Below are 26796 nucleotides of genomic sequence, written 5' to 3'. Positions count from 1 at the left end.
CTCTGTTGGAACTTTCCACAAAAGTCCAATACATTAAAGGTTTAGATTCTTGTTTAATTTTAAAATTAAATAAAAGAATAGCCAGAATGTAAACTACACATGAAATAAATATGTAACTGTTATTTCTATCTTTTTTTTTTTTTAGATAGATGTAGTGCTATTTTGTTTGCAATCTAACAAAGAAAGCTTATCTGAAGATCAGAGTGCAGGGATAAGAGAATAGTTAGCCATAGAAGCCAGGCAGTGGTGGCACACACCTTTAGAGGATTTAGAGGCAGATGGATCTCTGTGAGTTCAAGGCTACCTTGGACTATGCTAGATTGAGTCTAAAAGAGAAACATCTTACACAAAGGTGATTCCGGCACTTGGGATCCCACACCTTTAGTCCCAGCACTAAGGAAGTGGAGACAGGATTGATGTGACTGGAAGGAGAGAGGAAGATAAGGCGGGAGGATGCAGGAGCTCAGGTACAGTCTGATGATTCAGTCAGAGCATGCAGTCTGAGGATTTGTAGAGCCCTTTGGTGTGAGCATTGGTAGAGGTAAGAACTCTGGCTGCTCTACTTCTCTGATCTTTCATCACTAACCCCTCCCTATATCTGACTCCCAGTTTTTTTTTTATTAAGAACAACAATCAAATGGATTTTTTCTGTGTTAATAACCCTCGCTGTCCTAGAATTTGCTTTGTAAACCAGAGTGGCCTCAAAGTCACAGATCCATCTGCCTCTGCCTCCCAAGTGCTGGCATTAAAGATGTGCCCTACCGCCCTGCAGCTGTTATTTCCAAATGACAGAAAGAAAATTGACCAAAATCCCTGTGACACTTCAAGATAAAATGGCTTCCAGCATTGTGCTTTATGGTTGACCTCTCTCCCTTCCCCCATCTTGCAAAGGATCATGTCTGAAGTGCATTCTGGCATATGAGTCAGGCTTCTGGACTGTGCTGGATAATATTTACTGTGCTCCTAAATGTGCAAAGTGCCTTGGAGATGAGTGAAGCCCATTGCTGGGGTGAATCTAGAGAAGATTAGCTAACGAGGAAAGACCTGCCAAGGGCTCAGGTTCAGTGGAAAGCGATGAAGGGGATAACCAGCTATTGCTACTGTTTTCCTGTCTGCTTCTTGGCCACCATAACAGATTCCTCTGCTTCAGTTCACGATTTTGTTGTCTTGAGTTGTTTTGTTCAGATTTTTCCTCACAGCTAGTCTGACAGAGTATAATAGAAGAGTTGTGCTGCAAAGTGAAGTTGTTGCTGTGATTTCCTCCTGCTTGGCTCTTACACATTTGGGAAAGGAATGTGGGTGACTTTAGAAGAGCCCCCAGAATGTTATGCGCAGGGCTTGGAGGGCAGTTGTGGTATTAGCGTAGAGAGGTTGAACACTGATGTTCTCAGTACACACACACACAGTCAAGGGTAGACTTGTAGGTTTTACCATAAGGATGAGAATTTGGGGGACTGTTTGTTACATATTGCATCAAAATTTTTTCCATTTTGCACATGCCCTGAGAATCTGATCTAATTCAAAGGTCACTAATTGGCCTTCAGGAGGAAGTTCCTAGGTGTAGCATTCCGGCTGTGACATGGTTATAGCCAGCTTTTCCTAGACAAATCGAGAGTGAGAATTGGGAGCAAAATCAAAGCAAAATGCCTAAAACAGCATTGATGGTGTTTGTGCGGCAGGGACTTTGGATGTTAGAGCCAAGACACTAGATCTGTTAGGAAGAAAACAGAGCCAGGCCTGGGAGGCAGAGGCAGGTGGATTTCTGTGAGCTCAAGGCCAGCCTGGTCTACACAGAGAGTTTTAAGCCAGCGAAAGCTGCATAGTGAGAGCCTGTCTCCAAGCGTGGATGGAGTGTGTATAGAACAAGAAGCCAAGTACTTTGTCCTGAGACTATAGAAAAGGTACCTTGGGGTGTATAATGATTTACTGACCCTCCAGAAGCAGTTTGAGGCTGTAGTGTTTGAGCTTGTTTAAATAAGAAAGAGAGAGAGAGAGAGAGAAGAAAGAAAGAAAGAAAGAAAGAAAGAAAGAAAGAAAGAAAGAAAGAAAGAAGAAAGAAAGGAGGAAAGAAGGAAGGAAGGAAGAAACTACAGCCTCTGGAGGTGTTTTCCCTCACTTGGTCACCCAGAGGGGCCAGGCCAGCAGAACACAGGCAAATGTTTTTGTCCCGAATCAAGTGTCTGGCCATTGCTCAAGTCTTGGTGCACCTTGACATCTTCCGAGGAGTGTAGGTCTTGTAAGCACTGAGAATTGAAGAGTTACAAAATCACCAGTCTCATCCGTCTTCTTTAAGGGGTTTTAGCCACCACAGGAGCTCCATCCATAACTCAGAGGAAGACCCAGAGCTAACCAGTAAGGCGGGGACAGGGTGTCTGCAGGCAGCCTTGCAGAGAACAGTGCCTCAGGCTGTAAGGATGAAGCAGAAGGCACAGTAGAAATACCAGGAGAGTAGAGGTCTAGGAACATGGGAACCTGTAGACAAGCAGAGTCAACCTAAGAGCAGCTGCATGGGCTGAAAAGGCAACACCGTAGAATGGGGCTTCCCATACCCTTGGCAGACCTCATCATGCCAGTGGCTGCTTCAGGTGCTGGGCATGGAGCTAACGGAACCCAGTGTTTACCCTGTTAGGTTTTTGTCTTGCTTTGTTTTTATTTCTATATTCCCTCCACCATGCTTTTTCCATGCCTTTGTAGCATGGAAGGATGTAGCTTGGTTTTACCCTACCGGGTTCCCAGCTAAGAGTTTGAGTCTCAAAAGAGACTTTTTGAGTTTGACTCAGAACAAGACTCTAGCCGGAGACTTTTTTGCATCCTGCCCAGTCTCTCAGTCGCTTATAAAATAATCATTCAGAGGCCTAATATTAATTACAATTGTTTGACCAATGACTCGGGCTTATTACTGGCTAGCTCTTACATCTAAATTAACCCGTTTCTATTAATCTGTGTTTTGCCACATGGCTTATGGACTAACTGGTAATGTTCTGCCATCTTACTCCTCCAGCGGCTGCTGGCATTTCTCTCCACTCTGCCTTCTTTCTCCCTGTATCTGTGCTTGGATTTCCTGCCTAGGTATAGTCCAAAGCAGCTGCATTCATCAACCAATAAAAACAGCATATATTTGCAGCCTACAGAAGAATATCCCACATCACAAGGCTGTATATAGCTTTTGGTGCTTTGGAGGTCCAAGCTCCAAAGACAATGGAAATAGTCTTTGGAAATATAATTCCATATAATATATAATTCCATATAATAATATGGAAATAGACATTTTCCATTATGAGATGAGTGTGCATATTGGGAGAGCTGCAAGTGGAATGCTGTGGGTTGACGATGCTGGGGTAGTGTCCCCTTTGCTAGCTTGAGAAGTATCTTGTAGGTTTGGAAAGTGTGTGGTTGGGTTTTTCTTTGGGGATATACAGGAAAGAATTAACTAACTGAGAAAAGACTTGCCTGTGTGCACTCAGCAGTAAATTGGAAGCTATGATGGAATAGAGGGGAAGTAGGAGGCCACCTGCCAATACAAGCATGTACCCCTTTTCTGCTGTGACAGGAGCTCCTTGCTCCTACACACCCTCTCTTGTCATAAAACCAGTGAGGGTGGAGAGATGGCTCTGTGGTTAAGAACACTGGTTGGTCTTGCGGGGGCCCCAGGTTTGTTCTCAGCACCCACATCATGGTTCACAACCATTTTTTAACTCTAGTTCCATGGTAACCTGTATCCTCTTTAGGCCTCCGAAGAAACTAGGCACACATGTAGTGCACATACATACATGCAGGCAAAACACTCGTACATTTAAATAAAAATAAACAGATTTTTAAATAAAACTAAACACAAACCAAAATAACTATCTCCTTCAATTCATTTTTCTCTGGTCTTTGATCGTGTCATTGAACTGTCCAACTAATTGGGAAGCTGAAAGCCACATCTCAGGTATTTGGGGTTTCTCTGGAGCATAATATTCCGGGACAAAAATACTATGATCTCAACCACCTATCTCCTTGGGATACAGGATAAGCCAGGTTCTTAGTTGCTCTTGGCTGGATCTATCGGAGAGCCAACACTTTAGTTTTGCTCACTATTTTAACTGCCTTGAGCTTTGGGGATGATCATTAATAATAAACTTGGCCAAGCGTACTGGATGACAGGTAGATCAAAGTCATCTTTGGCCATACAGTAAGGTTAAAGCCATTTCAGCCACATGACATTTTGTCTCAAGGTAATAGTAACAGAAACAGTAACACCAATGGTATATTGGTTTGAAAGAAAACAGCCCCAAAGGGAATGGCACTATGAGGCTGTTGTGGCTTTGCTGATGTAGAGTTGGCCTTGGAGAAAGTGTGTCACTTTGGGTATGGGCTTTGACGGCTCCTATGGTCAAGCTATTCCCAGTACCTCAGATCACTTCTATTTCATTCAAATCAGCTTGTAGCAGCAGCTCCTTCTCCAGCGCTATGCCTGTCTTCGTGCTGCCGTGTTCCCCACCATGATGATAATGGACTAAACCTCTGACACCATAAAACCCCACCTCAGTTAAATATTATCCTTTATGACAGTTGCTGTAGCCATACTGTCTCTTCACAGTGATAGGAGTCCTAACTTAGCTACGTGGGTTTAATAAACATTAGCAGATGTGTGGGTTTTGCATTTACCTAGTCGTTGACTTCACTGCCAGTGTTTATCTCCTAGGTTTTGTAAAGATACTTAATTCTTTTTTTGTTATGATTGCTGTTTTTGTTTTTTGAGATGGGGTCTCACTATATAGCCTTAGATGGCCTAGAAATCACTCTGTAGACCAGGCTAACTTCACAGTCACTGAGATCTGCCTTCCACTGCCTTCAGAATATTGGGATCAAATGTGTGCGCCACCACACTGGACAAAGACAGTTTTCTGGAAGAATACAGCTTATCTCTAGTAGAGACTACATGAGGAATGAGTGAAAACACAAGCCCAACTTGTTCTAACACCTCTGTAGGCACCGGGAAGGTGCGTGTGCTCTTGCTTTTCATTGACCCAGCCAAGGTGGCACAATATTATATAGGGTCTGAATTCTGTGCCTGGGTAACTGGGAGTGTGCCTGATTTAATTCCGCCTCTAATTTCTATTCCTAACCTCCAGATAAGACAGTCTTCTGAACATTTGCTGGTTACGTTCCTGTGTTCCCTTAAGTTCTCATGGGTGTCACTGAGTCACTTCATGGAAAACTATGGGAAGAAGGAAATAGTTTCCCGCTGACCATGTAACAGTTTTGAGAAGGATGGGATGATAATATTGTGTGGGTCATCTCTGTTACCACATAAAATACTAAAAAACTTAGTATTTTATGTTTTGATTACGTGTGCCTGTAGACATGCCATTCTTTTTTTTAAACATTTTTTAAAGATTTATTTATTATGTATACAACATTCCTTCCATGTACACCTGCGCACCAGAAGGGGGTACCAGATCTCATTATAGATGGTTCTGAGCCACCATGTGGTTGCTGGGAATTGAACTCAGGACCTCTGGACGAGCAGTCAGTGCTCTTAACTGCTGACCCATCTCGCCAGCCCTAGACATGTCATTCTTAAAGGGAGAAGCTAGGGCATGTCTAAGCTTATGTGCCTAGGAACACCTCAGGGTTTCTATTGCTTGTACAGTGTTGGCACAAGAGTGGAGACCCCTATCCTTGTCTTGGAAGTCAGAAATGCCTCTTTTAGACTGCTGGTGTGGCTCACCAATGTAGCACGTGTGGGGCCTGTTGCACTGTCGATAGCGCAGATGATAATAGTTCGCCTCTTTTCCACAGCCTGCTGGGTCTTGTTGAGTGTCCGCACAGCAGTGGACCAGAATAGCGACAGCCTGTGGCCGTGTCAACTGTAGCACCTTCCTCAGCCTAGTTCACCAAGTCCTGGAATCTGAGCCTGCAGCTCTGCCTCTCCTCCTAACTTCTTCCCTCCAGAGCTGATAGCTTCTCACACACCCCACACACACATTTTGCTCCACCCCATCAGTCATGGTAGAATAGAAGAGCAGTCTTCCGTGTGCAGCACTCAGTTTTTTAGAAGGAAGGGGAATCTCTTTTATTCACTTCCCACTTCAGTGCACCACAACTTACTGCTTCAGATTCTTTAAGTAACTTTTTAGCCAGTTGAACAAGGTGGCTACCAGTTATTAGTATCAATTTCTGCTGCTTATTAGATTTAAGTCTTCAGTATATTTCATAGTTTATTGGAAGAAATCATTGATAGGTTTTCATGTTTTGCGTTGTTTTTGTTGTTTGTAGAAAACTATGTCTGAGTTTATATTTAGTTCTCCCCCCCCCCAAAAAAAAAAATCATCCCTCAACTGTCCTTGCCTTTTCTGTGAATGGAATTTGGCTGAGTTCGGTCCAATATTAAAATAAATGAAATCTAAAATACTAAGATTTTTTTCAAGCTCTGTATGTCTTAGTAGGGTGAAAGCAAAATGAAAACCAAAACCATTCTGGAGAATTGTTTTAAATAGGCTGTGTCTATGTCAGACCAAAACACCCGTGAGAAACAGGTAACTCCAGAATATATATGCCCACAACTCCTATACTCTGACGAAATATTATACCTTATGTGGGCCTGAAAAGAAAAATAATAGCTGGCTTAATATTTTCTTGCTGAGTGTGATCCCTGAAGAAAAACAGATTAAAGGTAAATCGACCTGAGGTCTGCCGTCACGTTCCTGCAGTGATGGTAGCATGTTTGTGATGGCGGAGTGATTTTGAGAATGTTGATGATCCTAAACAGTTTGTGTGTTCACAGTCCGGTCATGGTGATGTGGAGCCCTTCTCCTCTGGGCTTGCGTACTTTACTTGTGTTTCTGTTAAGTGACTTTCCTTAATTCAAAATTCTACCTATCTTTAGTGGCCCTTGGACTGCCTGCTGTAGGGTCCTTCTAACATTTTCTCTTCACCCTGTGATGATTAAATTGTAGATAAATTTCATATCCATGTATTGACACAGATGTGGAATCTGTGAGAGAGCCATAAGTCTAATGAATATTTTATATCTTTTATGGCTGTATTCCTGCCTTTAGTCCTCCACACCACTACAAATAACAGCAACAACTACAAGAGAAAAGCCTTTGTGAACTCAATCTTCCATCTAGAATTTTGATCCAATAGAAATACTTGGTAAAAGTTACCTTTATAGTCAGTTTTCCCCAGCACCATTAAAGCCTTGGCCATTGGCATTGATCTTAGATGAAGGTGGGCATTGGTCACTGCTGCCTCCCATAGAAAAGCCTTACACAGAGAGCTTTCGGAGCCTGAATCTCAAGGAAAACCTTGTCTTAGCTGACCTCATTTTTACGCTTAATAGCTGACATCTGCTGGGGATTTCTTAAGATCACACATTTGCCTAATAAGACCAGAATCAGATTTAGACTTAGCTCTCCTGCTAGTCTGTGTCACTATGGTCTGATGTGCTGGGAACTTTAGCCTTTGAGACCTCCGCTTTCCAGTTCAGAAGTGTGTGTGTGCAGACATGACTAGAGGAGTGTCTCTAACCTGAAAGTCCAGCTGCTTCAGACTCTGGAGGCAGAGACAGGTAGATCTCTGAGTTCAAGATCTATCTGGTCTACATAGAGTTGCAGGCCAACCAGCACATCATGATGAGATCTTGCCTCAAAAATAACCACCCAAAACAAAACTGAAGTTTTAGATTAGGGGTGCTCCATCCCTTCTGAATCACATGCCACCGATGGAAAACTGAGCTGTGTCTAACACACTTACCTTACACTGGATTAGTGAGGCTGCTGCCATACAAGTGTTCACTTGGCTGTCATCTGGCTCCTAACCGTAGGTGATTTTTCTCTGTGCTGCTGGGTTTGAATGCAAGGACGTTTTACGTGTCAGTCCCCAGCAGACTGCAGAGATAAGTAACAGAACTGATCTTGTATTTCAGTGCAGACCACCACCACTGCACCAAAGACATGGAAGAAAGTGAAAGAGCGGACCCGAACCCCAGATGAGGTGTTAGAGGCAGAGGCAGAGGTGAGTGACAGCCCCCTTGAGCTTCTCCCAAGACCAGTGATGTCATTTCATGAAGACCTGTCACTTTCCTTTTTTGTTTGTTTGTTTGGGGATTTTTGTTGTTGTCATTTTGAGACAGGGTTTCTCTGTATAATGGTCCTAGTTTTCCTGGAATTCACTCTGTAGACCAGGCTGGCCTCGAACTCACAGAGATCAGCCTCCCTCTGCCTCCCGAGTACTGGGTGGGATTAAAGGTGTACATCACCACTGCCTGGCAACATTTGGCTTTCTTGAGATAACATTTTCCAATCAGATCTTGGTTTATCAAGCTGAAAATCTAATGTCGGGAGGGTCTGTTTTTAAGACTTTTGATAACATGTTTGATTTCCTTGAATAATGTTGCTCTTCTGTGAAAATATTTCTTCTAAATAATTAAGTTTGATCGACTCTTCCTAGTTAGGAACTGTGTGTTTGGGATGTTATTTGTGGTTTTATTTGTTATTTTATGCGTTGTGTGTGATAAACGTCTACATTTGTTTGAACCTGTATATTAAGGTGCATGCATGTACATTAGATGTATATAAACCAGAAGTCCATGCTGGATGTCTCACTCTGTCACTTCATCCATAACTTTCTAGTCCATCGCCACTAAACCTGGAGATGAGCTAGCTGGGCTGGTCACTGAGCTCCAGGGATAGGCCTTTCTGTGCTCTGGGGACCCAAAGTCAAATAGTTCCTTGTGCCTAGCACTTCATAATGGACATTCCCAGCTGGCTTTCTTGATAGTCCCTTGAACTCTTCCTTTTTTACATGTTACTGAAGATACTATAGAATTATATTTTAGGGGTTGCTGTATTTTTCTAAAGGAAAGGAGCATATTTACAACTTGGACTTGGACTGGGGAGAGAGATTCTCAGCCTCACTCCATCGAGGCATCTTGTGTTTGTGTTTGTGTACCTACGTTTATATTATGGTCCATGTGTCAGAAAAGAGCTTTGTGGAGTCAGGTCTTTCTTCCACCTTTGCGTGGATTCTGGGGATCCAACTCATGTCATCAGCCTTTCAAGGCAAGTGTTACCTGTTGAGACTTCTTGCTGCGTAAGGCAGCTTTCAAATAATTTACTTAAGATGCCCTTGCTTCCAAGAAAAACTTCATCTTGTTCACACAGCTAATGGTATCTTTTGTTGCTTCTGCAGTCCTATTATTTTCCTTTCTCGGCGCTCTGTTGATGTCACAGTGAGTTCCATAGCAACCACTAAAAAGGTGTATGAATGTGACATCATTGTGCTGCTGAGGGACAAGATTTAGCACTGCTTAGAGAGGTACAAGTAGTTGGTTCCTGCCTTGAAGCTTGCTGAGAAAATGATGTTCCTGCAGAGGATAAGATACTTCCTAGAGGCTGGGGAATCACACACAGTCTGGGTAAGGCTTGAGCGGCGCATGTGGATTCCTCAGGAGGTGTCGCCGTGTTTAGCGCATTCACTTTAGTTTACTCTTTTCATGTTGTGCTCTGGACCCATTTCTAAGAGTTACTGAATAGTGAATGGATGAACCTTCACATACTCATTGTTTTCTTTAGTGTGGAGTCGGGACCCCTTCCTTTTAAAAGGTTGTGGTACTAATATTCCCACCACAGCCCTTCAGGCCATACAGTGCATACACTGTGGCAGTAGATGAAATGTGATTGTGTTCCAGTAAGCTATTGATGGGTATTGAAATTGAAATTTGTATTTAAAAGACACATGCTCTTTTTGGTATAGCAACCGTAGCAAGAATAAAAATTATCCTTAATTTGTACAATTTATGAAAGCAATTTTGTGAGCCAGAACCAGACTGTGGGCAAGAGTTTGTTGTAGCTCTGTTTTGTCGTGCTGTGGGGATGTGAAAACTGCTTTGGTTCCTTGCGAAGCAGTCACTTACTCTCTAACCACACAGTGTGAAATTGTAAGTAGTGAGGCTAGAGGGGTGAGAGAATGGTCTGCTCTTCCAGAACACCCATCACTGCCTACAGCTCCAGTTTTAGGGATCTGATGATTTCTTCTGGACTCCATGGGCACTGCACACACACACTCACAGAAATGAAATATTTTTATAATTTTTAAAATATTTTCTCCTTTTCATATAGTCTTCATTCAGAAATCGTAGTCCTGTGCTTTCCTAAAATAACGATCATTAGAGCAGTGTATTAAATACTAGATGCTTTTGCCTTAATTTTCACAGGTAGTCTCACCCTTTCATGCATTATTTTCTCACCCTTTAAAAATAATATAGTTAAGGAATAGTTAATATGGGACTGCATATTGGTGTTCATACAAATATTTTGTTCAGTCATTTATAGCCTTAAAAATGTACATGAAAATACACTCATTTTAGTTAGGCTTGGTGGCACACACAGGTGAATCTCTGAGTTCAAGGCCATCCTGAGCTATAGAGTGATCTGTAGAGTGATAGAGTGTGTTCCAGGACTGTAAGGCCTACAGTCTTAGGTCTTGTCTTAAAATATCCATAAATAAATAGGAGGAGGAAAAGAAAATACTGATTTAAAATTGTTCCTTAAGGACCAGCAAGGTGGTCTCCTCAGTGATTCTGTATCCTTACATTGTGGCTTACTATTCATGCCACAGGTGTCTTGTGCTTCTTTTGTGGTTACAAATTGAATTTCCAAGTGTCAAGTCTGTGTTTGTACATGATTGCCTGCTTCTGATTTTAGGAAATGACTTTCACCTCTACATTTTACAAGGTCTTAAGTAAGAATTTTTAAAACTGTGATATAGACCAGGCAGTGGTGGTGCATGCCTTTAATCCCAGCATTCTGGAGGGAGGACAGTATCTCTGTAAACTCAAGGCCAGCCTGGTGTACAAGAGCTAGTTCCAGAACTGCCAGACTGTTGTTGGGGGTGGGGGCATGAATAGTGTTATGGTCTAGTGATGGAGTCTGTGGTTCTCCCTGCTGGAAGCTGCAGCAGTGGAATCTCCTGGATGACCTGCACTGAAGTGGAAAGTTGTAACTCAAGGTCATTGTCAATGTACTGAGAGCATGCTAAAGTGCCAGGTACATGGAATGACCATGTAGCTTCACCCAGTCTTCCTTTTGCAAAAGTTGAAAGTGGCCTACTTGAAAACAAATCATTTCCAATCTATTTTCTTAGAATTTGATACCTATATCTGAAAGTTTAGATTGCTTGCTTGCTTTTTTGTTTTGAGACAGTGTTTCATAGATCACAGACTAACCCTCAGGTTTCTGCATGACTCCTGCTACTGATTTTAGAAAGTTTATTATGTAGCCTAGGATGACCTTGAATAGTGAGTGGTGTGTGTATTATCATGTAGGTGTAGGTCTTTTTTGTTGTTGTTGTTGTCTTTTGTTTCTGTTTTGTTGAGACAGGGTTTCTTTGTGTAGCTTTGGTGCCTGTCCTGGAACTCGCTCTGTAGACCAGGCTGGCCTCGAACTCACAGAGATCTGCCTCCCAATTACTGGGATTAAAGGCGTGTGCCACCACCCAGCAGGTGTAGGTATTTTAGATCATCCATATCTATTGATAAAATGCTAAATTGTGTCTTTCCTTGTTATCTGATGTATTGTAGGAAAACATTGCTAGTATTTTTCAATAGTTAATTGATAAGTAAAAATGTTTGAGTTTAACAAAATTGATTTAACATGAATCAGATAAGGTAGAGCATCCTGTGTGCAAGACAGGCTTGTCAGGGGCCTTTGTGCAGAACAGGCTTGGCACGGGCCTGTGTGCAGGACAGTGCGCTGTTGCAGCAGCCCCATTGCTTGTCTGCTGAATACCTACCATCGGAACCCCTTCCTTGTGTGTGCTGGTTGGGAAGGCTTGTATTCAGGGTGCCCCCTTTACCAGACACTCCACTTCACAGAGAACACTGGCTCAAGAGTTCAGTTGCTCGTGAAGACCTTTGATATCTTGCCCAACACCAAGACTTTTGGTAGAAATGAACTGAGGAGTAATAGTTTCTCTTGGCCTATAAAATAGACTCCCCAGAAAGACACTGTTCTGAGATTTTTTTTTTCTGTAAATGATTCTTTTGTATGTGTATTCTTTATACATGCCCTTGCTCTTGGATTCTAACAAGTTAACAGATTTTAACTACCTATGGCCTCTTTGTAAGGTAGAGTATGATTATAGGACTTTAATTCAATTTATGAATACTGTTTCAAAGCTAGAGGCATGTAGGAGCCTCTGCCCTCTAGTGGCTTTTGATATGTGATAAACTGTGTTAGCGAGAGGAACATACTTGCTTAGATTCAGGCCATCAGCTTTTAACAATTAGCAACTCTTAGCTGGGGATGGTCCACTGGCAGGCAGAGGCAGGAGTGTTCTTGATTTCCAGCCTGGTCTATATAGTGAGTTCCGAAGACAGCCAGTACTACACACAGAGAAACCCTGTCTCAAAAAAAGGGGGGGGGGGAGCGGTTCTTTCATGCAGCCTTTACTACGTTTAGCTTCCATCAGCCCCAGCTCGAAGCATTTCAGTAGCTGTCTGAATTGTCTGTCGTGTGGCAACTGATGGAATAGTTCCTGTCCTGTGTGCTGAGTCCAGATACTCAGCTTGAGCGGCATGTTTTCTGGTGTTTTGTTATTTTTTGTTTTGATGGAGTAGTGTATGCCTTTGTTATGTATATTTGATGTGAGTTCTGTGTTGCCTTGTACTCTAGCCTAAAGCTGAAGAGGAGGAGCTTCCAGATGACAGAGTACTTGAACCTGAGCAAGATAAAATGAGCCAAGGGTTTCACTTTGAGAGAGACCCCTCTGCCCTGAAAAGAGTGAAACCTGGGGAAGAAAATGGAGAAGAAGCTGAGCCTCTGCGCAATGGTGCCGAGAGTACTTCTGAGGGGGAAGGAGGCGACGCCAATTCAGGCTCTACTGATAGTTCTGGGGATGGAATCACCTTACCATTTAAAGCAGGTAAGTTGGCCCTGGCTTCCTGTGTCCCTTAACCATTTCCTCCTGCGTGGTCTTAAGGAGATGTCTCCACAGAGAAGTACTCATTCTAAAGTAAGATTTACCGGACAGATAGGTTAGCCCAATATGGCACTTAGTGACTAGTAAATCTTAGAGTCCTGTCCAAACCTTACTGCCCCAGAACAGCATCCAGTGGGAATCTGCAGTGCAGCTTGTAGAAACGGGCTTTTCTCTTTGCGCTGGTCTAATGGGTATTGTATTGTAGTGGTAAGCAGTGCCCTGAGAGTGGGCATTCCCTGTGATGCGGATTCAGGGGTTTTGTCTGTTTTCCCCTGACCAAACTGACTCTTAGTGACTGAATGCTTGTACAGACCAGCCAGCTTATACAGACCTGCATGGCGAGGAGGTGCTGCAGAGTTGGGGTCATGAGTTCTGGAGGGTCTCACTCACAGCCGGACACCGTGCGTGCATACAGACCCTGCCCTGGCATGACAGAGTTTTGATCTGTTGTCAGCATCTCAGTAAGCACTGCACGCCTGACTGCTGCGGTACACTGTAGCGGGCCTTGCTGTCGGCATGTGGACAGGTGGCTCCTTGCATGAGAAGTTCTTCCTCTACCAGCACAGAGTAAAATTGCAGAGTTAGAATGTGAGACTTGGAGATAGCCCAGGCCAGGGCTTTTAAAACCGCTTCATTTAACTCCTTGTACAGGCTGCAATTACAAAGCAATAAGCAATAAAATTACAAAGCATAATAAATGAAAAATGTTGCTATGTTTTCTTGGTTTTTTTTTTTTTTGTCGTAAGAGTAAGTGTAGCTCTGAGAACTTATCTCAGTTCTTTGTTTATCTTCATGAAGTCCTTGAGTCAAGATCTCATTACATAGCATAGTCTGCCCTCAAACTTGTGTCGCTTCTCCTACCTCAGCCTAACGAGAGAGTGATTGTGGGCACCATTCACCACTCCTAACTTGTCACTTTTTCAAAATGGTTATTTATTCTTGGGCAAATTAGTAAACATATATAATACATCTTGATCATATCAACCCTCCAGCTCCTTCCTCTCACTTCCCCCAGGCCCTGTGAACATTGTGTCATCTGGAATGTTTAGGAACCACTAGCCTATATTTCCTACCTTAAGTACTAATTTTTTAAATTTTTATCTAGTTTTAGTGCTAGGACCCTTTTCTACCACTGAACTGTGTTGCAGCCCTATTTTTCTTTTCACTTTTGAAACTCTCCCATGATGTCACCCAGGCTACAGCAGAACTCACTCTGTATTCCAGGCTGACCTTGGCTTGCAGTCCTTGTGCCTCAGCCTCCAGAAGAACTGGGATTACATGCATTTACTTCCCCAAGTGGCCTGTTGTGTGTGGTACCACTGCTGTGGGTGGGCTTTTTGAAATCATGATATTACATTTCTACTGCTCATTGAATTTTGCAACTATTAAACAAACAAAAAAAAATCCATTCACCTAAACACTTATTTTTAAATTTCAGGAACAGTATTTCAGGTCCATTCTTGTACCAGATCACTAAACACTGACAGTGACCACCAGCCTGTTCTTCACAAATTGTGACGACAGTATTGTCATTGCCCGGTTGCAGGGTCCAGCTCTCTGACATCCTTTGACTTTGTAATCCAGTGTGTAGCAGTAATGGTTGGGAATGGGGTGGTTTAAATCCTAGGACCTGATAATTACCTAATTTTTAATAAATATAGTTAATATAAAATAGATTGTTACCCTGGCACGATCTGGGGCTTGATTCTGTTCTTCTCCCCCTCAGAGTTTCTCTTTGTGTCCTTGGCTGTCCTGGAACTTGTTTTGTAGACCAGGATGTCCTCAAACTCAGATCTGCCTTCCTCTGCCTTCTGAATGTCAGGATTAAAGGTATCCACCATCACCACTACAGCCTGGGGCTTGATTTCAATGAGTCTTGTCAAAGAAGGAAAGGAGAGACGGAGATAGTGGCTTGCTTTTAATGTCCAATAAAGTTTCATATAGAAGTTTTCTAATTTTACATAATGAAGGTAAGGCCAGGGATCTGGAAATGGCTACACCCTTAAAAGCACATACCGATCATGCAGTAGGCCAGAGTTCAGTTCCCAGCCTTAACATCAAACAGCTCACAACTGCCTGTATGTAGGGGATCCCATTCCCTATTCTGGCGTCTTCAGGCCCTGCTCTCATGGGCACAAACCCACACATAGACACATACATATACACGTAATTAAATGTTTTAACTGATTTTTTAAACAAGGGTGAGGTTATATAGTTCATATAGTACAAATAGGTGAATTCCTATGGCAAACTCCTAATTCAAATTTCCTACTAAAGACAGTCCTGGTGGCTCACACTTTAGCCCCGGAAGTCTGAACTGAGCTCCATAGTGGCTCACAGTGACATTTTCACTCTAGAACCTGGAAGTCAGGGGTTATAGAGGAAGGGTGTGGTACCTTCAGCTTTCTTCAAATTAAGCTGAAGACAAAGAAGAAAATCTCTATTCAGCTGACTAGATTTTCATTGTCTGAAGTAAATTGTTTTTGTTTTGTGTCTTTTTATTTACCTTTTCTTTTCTCTAGAATAACATTTTTATGTGAGCAACCAACCATATGCCGACCATTTTCCCAGGAAACTAAGTCTTACCCGATTCCTTGTTTCTATGGTCTTTTTGGCTTAAGGTTTATTTACTAAAAGCACTGCTGTATGTCCTCAGGAGACTGGCCAGAGGTTCTCATGAGGATGTGTAGAAAGTGCTTGCTCCTTGCTCTGGGTTTCCCAGTTTCGAAAGAGCCAAGATTGGTTTGGAGTGTTCATTCTTTCGGCTGTCATCCTGTGCTGACTTTTTGAGCTGGCTCCTGTGTTTCCTTGAGGAGGTGTTGAAAGAGGTTTGGACCAACAGTTTGTGCTTATGATGCTCTTTTAGAGTCCTGGAAGCCTGTGGATACTGAAGGCAAGAAGCAATATGACAGGGAGTTCCTACTGGACTTCCAGTATATGCCTCCCTGTATCCAAAAACCAGAGGGCCTGCCTCCCATCAGCGACGTGGTTCTCGACAAGGTAAGCCACATGCTCGGGAGAAAGCCAGGTGTTCATGCGACAGGTACAGGACAAGCAGCTCTTAGGGAACTGCTGGATCATAAGCATTCAAGTACCACACGCAATGCTTGAGAACTAGGTGTTCCCAAATTACTATCGTTTTTAGTATATTGAAAAGCATGTTTAGGCCCCTTCTTCAGTACTGATTTTTTTTACTGTTGTTTCTTTTAAATTTTATGTGTACGAGTGTTTCACTTGCATGTATGCTTCCAGTGCCCAGTTAGGTCAGAAGAGGGTGTCAGAGATTACCTGGAACTGGGGTTGAGGATATTTGTGAGCCACACTGTGTGGGTGCTGGGAACTGAACCCTAGTCTGTTGAAGGAATAAGTGCCCTTGATTACTGAACCTACTCTCTAGCCCTGAGTGTTGGTTTTTAAGAACGTATTAATGTGTCTGTTTATTGTTTATTCTTCTAGTGATGGCATAAAACCTTCTATGAGGTGGAGGAGGCAAGACTGCATTCATAGAGCTCTTTCCCAGGTTCTAAACTTTGATATGGAGTAGCAACAAGGAGGGGTCAGAAACCCGAGGAGATAGTTACAAAAATGAAGCTTCACTGGCAGGCGACATAATTCAGATGTTGTATATATAAAAATTGTCTTAATAGTTACTTAAAGTGATTAAAGTTCCTACACCTTTGCATTTAGGTAGACATTCCTCCTATTTTGAATTTTTAGTATGTATTTCTTACTTTATGTGTGTGGGTATTTGCCAGCATGATTGTATGTGCATCACATGTTTGCCTAATGTCCATACAGATCCCCTAGACCTGGAGTTCCAGATGTTGTGAACTGTCATGTGGATGCTGGGAACTAAACTCCAGTCTTCTGCAAGGGCAGCAAGTGCTCTAACCATTGAACCGTCTCCCCAGCCCCTGCTTCCTTCCCCTTTACATTTGGTTTATATGGTGCACAGTGAAAATTATTAAAGTCAGGGCTGTCTATTTAATAAAGAGAGTAGGGGCGTGAGGTGAAGCATGGGTAAAACCCTCACTTCACCGGTCTAATGCTAATCATCCCTGGAGACAGCCACTGACATCCTAATGGCTCAGGAGCTAATTCCTTTGGTGGAGAGTCCAGGACTTACCTCATCAGCTTACAGCATCACAGAAGTCTGTGGTAACTTTCTGGCCCTGAATGAACCGGAACTTGTGTGCTTTAAGTTTTTCTTTGCTTCTTCATGCGTGCAGATCAACCAGCCCAGATTGCCAATGCGAACCCTGGACCCTCGCATTTTGCCTCGCGGACCCGACTTCACCCCAGCCTTTGCAGATTTCGGAAGGCATACGCCTGGCGGAAGAGGCGTGCCTGTAAGTGCCTGTTCCCTACAACAACCAAGTCAGTTAGAATGCTGTGGTAGACATCTTGTCTGAGGACAGGAAGTGGTGTCATTGTTTGCTGAGTCCTGTGATCAAGAACTAGAAAAGGCAAAGACGACCCTTCATAGTGTCCTTATGAATATTAAAGCAAAAGCATAATGTCCCTCTGTGTGGTTTTTTTCTGTACTGACTTGGTCTGGTCTTTGTCTCTGACTTTTCTATTGAAGTGGCCTGCACATACTTTTGCTGTAGCACCAACCTTGGTAGGTTCTGGGACATCACGGTCACCTAGATGTTCTGTGACACTCAGCTAATCCTCTCTGAGTTTGTTTCCTCAGATTTACTAAGTATAGAGCAGGCATGGATTGCCAGTTTTGGAACTGAGCATAGCCCCAGGCTGTGCTCCACTAGTGATGATGTTTGCGTCACTCCTAAAGAGTTTACCTATAGGGGTGTACTGACTGGATCTTTTTATTTATTTTTTAGACATGGCTGTGGTGATGTAGTTTTTGTTTGCTCTCATTTAATCTAGGCCATGAAGTCAAAATTTAGACAAATGATAAGTGTAGTATTGGTAACCTACAGGTTGTCATACACACAGTGGCAGGCTTTTCAGAGGAAGAAGTGGCATCCCTAGGGGATCTTCACTGGGCATCACACTGCCCATTCTGTGGCTCTGCTTACTTGCTGCTTCGCTGAGAAGCAGTTGTCTGGGATCATTGGTTATTCTCTGGCTGGTGGCATCTGTGCTGCTCCCGTTTTGCTCAGTGTTGTTCATAAGTCACTCCTGAATGTTCCAGGTTAAGGTGCCTCCTTGCCGTGTACCTTCACAGTTTTTATTCCCAGATTGTTGTTCATTGTTTTCCAATAGTTGAACCAGAGGAAGCCGTATAAGTTGAGGACAAGCTGTATCTTGTAAAATAGTGAAAAGAGCAAATGAATAGAGAGAGGTGCTTAGTTGGTAAAGTACTTGCCACTAACCCTGAGGGCCTGAGTTCAGTTCCCAGAATGGAACTCATGTGAAAAGCCAGGTGTAGACATAACAGTGCTCACCTATCACCCCTGCACCTTATTTTCAATCTGTCATAATCACGGAACAGGATCCTATGTGTGGGTTCAGATTATGCATGTACATGGATGGGTGGGGTGTAAGTCATTTCCTATATGGAACTGTTTTTAAAGAATATATATATATATTTTAATGCATACTTTAAATTTGATGATTTATAGTGTCAGTGGAAACTACAGCTCTCATCTTAAACTTCAATAAGAGCTTATTCCAGAGCCAAATATGAGTGGTCAAGGCCCAGGAAAATAGATTCAGGTTTCGTCAAATACCATATTCTAACTTGGTGGCAGTTCTGTGACTTTTTGTACTAACAGCAGAAGAGTATCATTCTTCAAATATACTCGTGGAGATTTTAGGTAAGCAAAAAAATTGTGACCTCGGGCCTCACAGGCTGTTGGATGACATTCTTATGCCCTCTGCTAGTCTAAGCTAGTGCTTTGTTAGTACATGCCGAGAGAATTGCCTAATGGTCTCAGGGATGTTTGGTCAAACAAATGGCATATTAAGGGACCCAGGACAATGTGACTTGGGACCTATGACATTCAGCTTTCCAGGTTCATGGAAGCTCAGATATCGGTTTGCCTTGTATGTTACCTTTTAACCCAGGGTGACTTTCCTCTGGGAACTGAATGAAGCGGGTGAAGAGATAGTGCAGGTTATAGTCTCGAGGTCTGCTCACTGGTGTTTGCAGTAGTCTTTGTAAATGACTATCTTCAGATAAGATTCTTTGTTGTATGGGGTACATGTGTGTATGGTGCACATGTATGAGAGGGTATGTGCCCGTGGGCATACCTGAAGTTCATATCTGGTGCCCTTCCACATCACAGTTGACCTTACTTTTTGAGACGGTATTTCAGCTACACCAGCTAGCAGCAAGCTTCCAGGATCACTTGTCTCCGCCCCAATCCACCATCACTGAGATTGCAGATATGCATTGTCACCTCTATGCATGCCTGTCTTTTACATGGATGCTGAAGATTCTGAACTCCAATCCTTATCTTGTGTAGCCTGCTTTTTAATACCTGATCTGTCTCCCAATCCTTCTCTGTGACTTTGTCATTTTATTTTACCCAAGTGCATTTGTTCTGACACGTTTTTATATCCAAGTGTGGGTTAGATTGAATGTCTGGAAACATTTTTGAATTATATCCACCTATTAAAAAGATACTTACCCACAGGATCTGCCTCAGGAACATCATCTGGATCATGAAATCCAGACTGTCTTTGGCTGAGTGAGTGTCTTAATGGAGTTGTTTGGCCTAGATCTTGTGTAAAAGATTCATTTGTACGTGAGTGTCCTTAGAACCTGGTTTAACAACTGTCCCTGATGGAATTTTCCTAGTCTTTAGTGTCTATCAGTTAACCCATATTGTTTTTTGTGTTTTTGTGCATTGGTGTTTTCCCATGGATGTCAAGTCCACTGAAGTGGAGTCACAGACAGTTGTGAGCTGCCATGTGATTGCTAGGAGTTGAACCCGGGTCCTCTGGAAGAACAGTTGACACTGTTAACCACTGAGCCATCTCCCCACCTACTTGTTTGTTTTTAATGTTTGCGATCCTGTCATCAGTGCTGTGTCATTTATTCTTCAGACAATCTTCATGGGGATTCACACTTTTATTCTGATGCCCACTTGTCACTACCATTCCTAGTGCTTGGTTGATCATTGGTATAAGACAGTTACCTAGTTTGGCAGCAGTCCCAGAAGAGGGTCCAAGGAAATCCCACCAGGAGAGAAAAAAGGAAAACCTAGCTGGTGGGCCAGTGGCTCCAGACCTACAAGGAACGAAAGTGGCTTTTTCATGAATTTGTACCCCAAAAGTTGGGTGTCAAATGTAGCACAAATTCTAATTGTTCTTAATAATAAAAACCCAGAGTCAGATATTAGGGGATGAAAACTGAAGGATCAGAGAAGTAGTGCGGCAGCCACTAGAGAGAACTTTCACCTCTACCAATGTCCTTCAGACTGCAGGGGTGATCCTCAGACTGCTCTGAACTCCTGTCTCTCCCTCCTTATATTCCTTTCTCCACCAGGCCATATCATTCCTGTTTCCACCTCCCTAGTGCTGGGATCACCTCTGTGTGAGCTGTTTCTTTTTTTTTAGCCAGATTTCAATCTTATGTAGCCCAGGGTGGCCTTGAACTAACTGAGCTCCCTCTGCCTCTGTCTCCCAAATCCTGGAATAAAGATGTATGCCACAACTCCCTAGCCTCTAATGGCTTAACGCTGCCCTCTGATCTTCAGGCAAGCTTTATTTGTTAGATTACAAACAAAATATGACTACAGGGTCTCACCCTTAGTTCAGGCTTTCCTAGAGCTCACTATTTAGCTCAGGTGGACGTTTCTGTGTCCTGTTCCATGTGCTAGGATGGCAGGTGTATGGGTGTGTGCTACTACAACTGGTACAAATAGTTTCTTCTTTCCTTGTCTTTTTTTTTTTTTTTTTTAAATAGCTAGTGTTGGGGCAGATTGCCACTGTGGTCTACTCTGAATATTTGTGGAGTAGGAAGTAACCAGTCATTGCTTTGGCTGCGATTCGGCCACCGTTGCCTGTGCAGTGCAGCTTCCCTTGAGCCCAGGTTTCCTGAGCAGGAATGGGAATGACAGTTTATCAGAGACCTCCCGCCCCCTGTTTTTGGGTTTCTTTTTCTTCTTCTTCTTTTTTTTTTTTTATCCTTTTGGCACTTTAAGAGGTAGAGATGTTGTAATGATGGTATTCTGAGACCATTTTTATTCTTCTTAAGATTATTTCTAACTCAGACACCTAATACCTCGTCTTTTCATCAGAAGGTTTGCTGTGAACATGAAGCTTGAGCAGCCCTGCAGACACGGGCACTCTGGGTTCTCTGAATGAATGTAATGTTCTTGTCCTAGTTGTTGAATGTTGGACCTCGGAGGTCTCAGCCTGGCCAGAGAAGGGAGCCCAGAAAGATCATCACCGTGTCTGTAAAGGAAGATGTGCACTTGAGAAAGGCAGAGAACGCTTGGAAGCCCAGCCAGAAGCGGGACAGCCAGGCCGACGACCCTGAAAGCATTAAAACGCAGGTGAGAGGGTTGTGCCTGTGCTCTAGGGGCTTGAGCCTTCCCTTGTAAGTTCTTCCGTTTTCAATATGTGGAAAGGTTTGTTTTGTTTTGTTTGAGACAGGCCCTGGCTGGCTCCAGTTCACAGAGATTCTGACACATGAAAAATGTTAGCCATCATACCTGGCTTTTTATCCTTTTTTCCTAAAGGCATTGTCTGTAAGCCTTAGGAATGATAATCTGTTTTGTCTTTACTGGTGGATTTAAATGTCACTCTGCAAAGGCTTACCGAGATTGGGCAAGGCTGTAGTCTGATCTCCAATACAAAGATAAAGAAGAAATCACTGTCTTTTTCTGTGGCTCTCACTGTGTTCATATGAGGCATGCTTTTCTCCATTTTTTTAATTAACAAATTATTTGCATAATGGGTTTCATTATGACATTTTCATACATGTACTTTTTTTGAACAGGGTTTCTCTGTGTAACAGTCCTTGCTGTCCTGGAACTTGCTTGGTAGCTAGACCAGGCTGGCCTCGAACTCACTGAGGTCTACCTACCTCTGCCTTCCGATCATTTCTACATTATTTAAAGGTTCATTTTAATTAAAATCTTTTTACTTAACCTAATTAGTAATAAATTTCTAAAAACAATCATGATTTAAAAGTTCATGTAACCTTTTTAAAGTTGCATCTTGTTCCTGTTGTGTGAGAAAGGCATAATAGGCTGCTCTGCAGTTGGTCCTGTACAGGGCACTGGGGGCCCCGAGTGGAATTCCTGGGGCCGTGGGAGGATTAAAACTACAGGTGATTTTTTCTGACCTTTAAGTAACTGAAGTCATTCCTTCCTAAAATGATGAGTAACCGAAAGCGGGTATTGGGCATTGGCCTTGTTTAAGTGGATGTATGTAAGACTAGTTAATGCTCTTTTTATTTTAACCCTCCTAGGAACTTTTCAGAAAAGTTCGGAGTATCTTAAATAAACTAACACCACAGATGTTCAACCAACTGATGAAGCAAGTGTCGGGACTTACCGTGGACACCGAGGAGCGACTGAAGGGAGTCATCGACCTTGTCTTTGAGAAGGCTATTGATGAGCCCAGTTTCTCTGTGGCGTATGCAAACATGTGTCGATGCCTAGTAACGGTAAGAAGAGAGGAAGCAGTAAAAGCAGAACCACCAAGAGGTATATTCTCCCCTCGCTGCACATTCTTCCCAGAGTATTATTGGGGCAATGGAAAGGGGAGAATATATTGCTAGTGCTCATGTGTAGGGTCCTCACTGATTAAAAAGAATCTGTGTTAAAGTAACGTCTGTCCCCACCACTGTGGGGTCTGTGGAGATTGATTGAAATTGGCATAGGCTTATGATTCCTCCAGCCCGGAAAGACTGAGGAAGTTTAAGTAGAATTATGTCCTAGGCAACAATTTTATCCTGGAGTGTCATCTTATAGAACTAGAGCAGATGCTAACTTTAACATGAACTAAATTTAAAATTAAATTAACTATTCTAATTCTGGCCTCTGAAATGAAAAGATAGTTGTTACCAAAAATGTTTAAAATCTGATCATTTCCTGTCTTGATGAGCATATTAGCTCCTGCCTTCAATCCGAACACTCAAGAGAATACGTGCTAGGAATAGGCCAGCCTAGGGTACAGAGTAAGACCCTGTCAACAACAAAAAGCACGTAAATAAATAAATACCTTCCTGTTCTTTAAATGTCCACAGATGGGCTGATGAGATGGCTCAGCGGTTAAGAGCACTGACTGCTCTTCTAGAGGTCCTGAGTTCAGTTCCCAGCAACCACATGTTTACTCACCACCACCTGTAATGAGATCTGGTGCCCTCTTCTGGCCTGCAGGCATACATACAGACAGAACATTGTATACATAATAAATAAATAAATATTCTGAAAAAATGTCCAGACATTTAATCCAATCCATAATTACATATGAATATTAATAAGTATCTAGAACTTGAGGTTTTGAACCCTTGGCCTGACTCTCTCAGCCTAACTTTAAATGCTCCCCTGTACTTGCAGTGTGGGGCTTCCACCTCTGTTGTATGTAGGGAGTTCTCCCATACTTCACTCAGCTCATTTCTTTTAAGATTTCTTTTGCTTTTTTTTTTTTATTTTTTATTTTGTGTGTGTGTGTGTGTGTGTTTCTGTGTAAGTACATGCTATGTGTGTTCAGGGTGCCTATGGAGGCCAGAAGAGGGTGTCAGAGTTCTTGGGGCTGGAGTTAATAGGCAGTTTTGACCTGCTAGGCATGGGTGCTAAGAACAGAATTCTGATTCTCTGGAAGAGCAGCAGGTGCTCTTAACTGCTAAGCCATCTCTCCATCTCTGACTCATCTCATTTTTATCTCTTCCCACCACATAGACCATCACAAGTTGCGTTTATTTCATTGTACTGTGGGTAGTGCACTTCTGACTCTAGTTCCTCTATGCAAGCATTGTTGTTTTCCATGTTCTTCCCATTTTCTACATAAGGGCTGATAGTACAATGTTAGACCCCCTTGGTGTAGGGTTGGGCCTGTTGGGATAGGGTCTCGCTGTATAGCTGAGGCTACTCTGGAACTCATTATCCTCCTACATCAGCCTCCCAGGTGCTGGAATTAGGGGTCTGCACCACGATGGACAATTAGCCTGTCATTCCCATTTTGCTCTATTTTACACTTACTATAATTGAGACTGGTATGTTTTCCAAAATGCTTGTGGAACTGTGTTGGTTCTGCTTGTGTCCTTGGACAGCACCAAAGTGTATAGAAATAGGGGTATTAAGAACTTTAGATATTTCTAGAATCTAGTCAGGTTAGTGTTCTCTCATATACCAACCTGTTGATAGATATACTTCCTGATTCTCTCCTGTATTTTGTAGTCATTGCCGTATATTGGGTGCCATATAGTAGATGGCATGGTCTAGCTTTGGCTTTGACTTTGAAAGGCATTTGCTTTCATTTCTCTCATTTCAAAAGGGGGAGAGGGATCGTTATTTAAGACAGAGTCTATTGTAGCTTAGACCAACTTCAGACACACTCTATAGCTAAAGATGACTTTGAACTTCTGACCCTTCCTCTCCCATCTGCACCTCCCAAATGCTGGATTTGTAGGCCTGTTCCACTTCACATGTGCCATCACAGTCTCTCTCTTCTTGAAGCTGTGGGCCAGACTGCACCGTGTTCTCATTGCTGTTCTTTGTGGGTTGATATCAGTTTATGGCAGCTTTGCTGCATTTGTCTAAACTGCAGCTCCTAGTTTGCCCTGCTTCCTAGGCTAATGTTTCCTGCTGCTGTGTTGGCCCCTGGACGGATGAAGAGAAACTGTAAATGGTTCTTCCTGCATCAGAGGGAGCACTTGACTCGTCTTCTATGGTAGCAGGGCTCTGTCCTCCAGTGCAGTTTCAGAACTGTTGGATCTTCTTTGTGAGCCCAGAAAAGCCCTTTTGCATGTTGTACAGTAACTGCTCAGGAGAAGTTCATGGTAGAGGGTGATGTGAACAATAGGAGGAAGCCATTGAAGGTGTTAGGAAGCAGTTCTTATTGGGAGTACTAGAAACACTCTCTGCTTGTCCCTCTATGTGGTCTTGCTCTTCCACTCTGGTCTTTCTGCTGTCAGGAAATTTTGAAAATGGCTAATTGTAGGCCAGACTTAACACGATCATTCTTTTGCCACCTAAAAGACTGGGTGCTCTGGTGCATGCCTCTAGAGGTTGAATTGGGATAGCTGTGAATTCAGGAATGGCCTAGGCAACACTCTGTGGCTTGTCTCCAAAAGAAACAAACGTAAACACCTCCTGCATATTGATAGTCTTGCTCCAGTGTGAGGACATCCTTCTGAGAAAAGTTAGGGCAACAGTCTTCAAAAGCTCTGCCCTTTCCCATGTTTTGCTGTGGCTCTAGAATTCTCTCTGATTTGTTATTTCTTTTTGTTTCTTTAAGCCAAAATTGTTTAAATCATTTTGTTGTTGTTTTTTAATCTAAGGGTTTTGGGTGTGGCTCAGGCAGTAGGGTGGCTGGCTCACACGCAACTCCTATCCCCAACGCTGTGCAAATCCCTGCATGGTAGGGCACTCCTGTATTCCAAATTCTTGGAAGGTGGAGCAGGAGGATCAGAATTCAGGGCCACCTAGGTTGTCCGCGAGACCTTAACAAAGCATAGATAAAAGGGTTGGTGAGATGACTCAGTGAACAGAGGCGCTGTCACACCACCTTGATAGACTGAATTATCTCTGTAATCCATGTGGAAAGTGAGAATTCTTCATGGATGCACCATGCACATATATGCATGAGCACGTGCATACATACATACACACCTTGTGTAAATACAATAATAAATAAGGTTTAAACAAAGAAATAACCTTCCAGGTATACCTTCCTGGTATACCCAGGCTAACAGCTGTGCTTATAGCAGATTCCATGTTAGCACAAAGCATATTCACAAAAGACAATTGGTGTGTCTGAGGGTGTGTCTTTTCTCTCCACTGTGGAAATGCCTGAAGCTGCCTTTTTTACAATGCTTATTTGTGTGTGTTAAGTAATCTTGCTGCCTTTGTACTTCACTCTCTGAATGCAGCTGAAGGTTCCCATGGCAGAGAAACCCGGTAACACGGTGAATTTCCGGAAACTGCTGCTAAACCGCTGCCAGAAGGAGTTTGAAAAAGATAAAGCAGATGATGATGTCTTTGAGAAGAAGCAGAAAGAACTGGAAGCTGCCAGCGCTGTAAGGACTTTGTATCAAATACTGCCAAAATGGTCCCACATCTAGCTGTGGCAGATGCAAAGGGACTTGTTATTGTTAGTACGTGTGCGTGTGTGCGTGTGTGCATGTGTGTGTGTGTGGATAGTGGTGTGCTATTGCCCAATGTCAGGGACACTCAGCTCCATACCAGTAGGCAGTCTAACCTTGTCCTTGAGAGAGAGGATGCTGGGTTCTATAAATTTTGATGTATTCACATTTCTGCAAGTCGTTTTCTTTCCGAGGAGTTAGGCCCTTTCTTTGTTCTATGTCAGAGCCCCAGAGGGCATTTCAGTCCCAAAAGTGTAAGGCCCCAAATCTTAGATGCTCTCACCCCTTTTTACCCAACAGCCGGAGGAGAGGACAAGGCTTCACGATGAACTGGAGGAAGCCAAGGACAAAGCCCGTCGGAGATCCATCGGCAACATCAAGTTTATTGGAGAACTCTTTAAACTCAAGATGTTGACAGAGGCCATAATGCATGACTGTGTAGTGAAGCTGCTGAAGAACCATGACGAAGAGTCCCTGGAATGCTTGTGTCGCCTACTCACCACCATCGGCAAGGACCTGGACTTCGAGAAAGCAAAGGTAAAGACCCAGGGACTCAGAAGGCTGCAGTGGCGGCTCTCGGTCAAGTACAGAAATTG

The 26796-nt window shown here is 43.0% G+C and overlaps 1 protein-coding gene across 6 annotated transcripts in view; it reads left to right on the top strand.

Moving 5' to 3' along the window:
- Positions 1–26796, top strand: part of Eif4g3 (eukaryotic translation initiation factor 4 gamma 3) — a 230731-nt gene that overhangs the window by 161764 nt on the left and 42171 nt on the right. For all 6 annotated transcript variants that reach the window (XM_087906998.1, XM_087906999.1, XM_087906997.1 and 3 more), the window contains 8 exons: positions 7916–8004; positions 12663–12912; positions 15836–15969; positions 17199–17318; positions 21270–21440; positions 22361–22558; positions 25988–26134; positions 26501–26737. In XM_087906998.1, coding sequence (XP_087763124.1) covers positions 7916–8004; positions 12663–12912; positions 15836–15969; positions 17199–17318; positions 21270–21440; positions 22361–22558; positions 25988–26134; positions 26501–26737 — 1346 coding nt within the window. The remainder of the gene's footprint in view (positions 1–7915; positions 8005–12662; positions 12913–15835; positions 15970–17198; positions 17319–21269; positions 21441–22360; positions 22559–25987; positions 26135–26500; positions 26738–26796) is intronic.

This window comes from Myodes glareolus, chromosome 6, assembly GCF_982192425.1.
Source record: "Myodes glareolus chromosome 6, mMyoGla1.1, whole genome shotgun sequence".
Classification (NCBI taxonomy): Eukaryota; Metazoa; Chordata; class Mammalia; order Rodentia; family Cricetidae; genus Myodes; species Myodes glareolus.
This window is presented reverse-complemented; position numbering and strand designations above follow the sequence as displayed.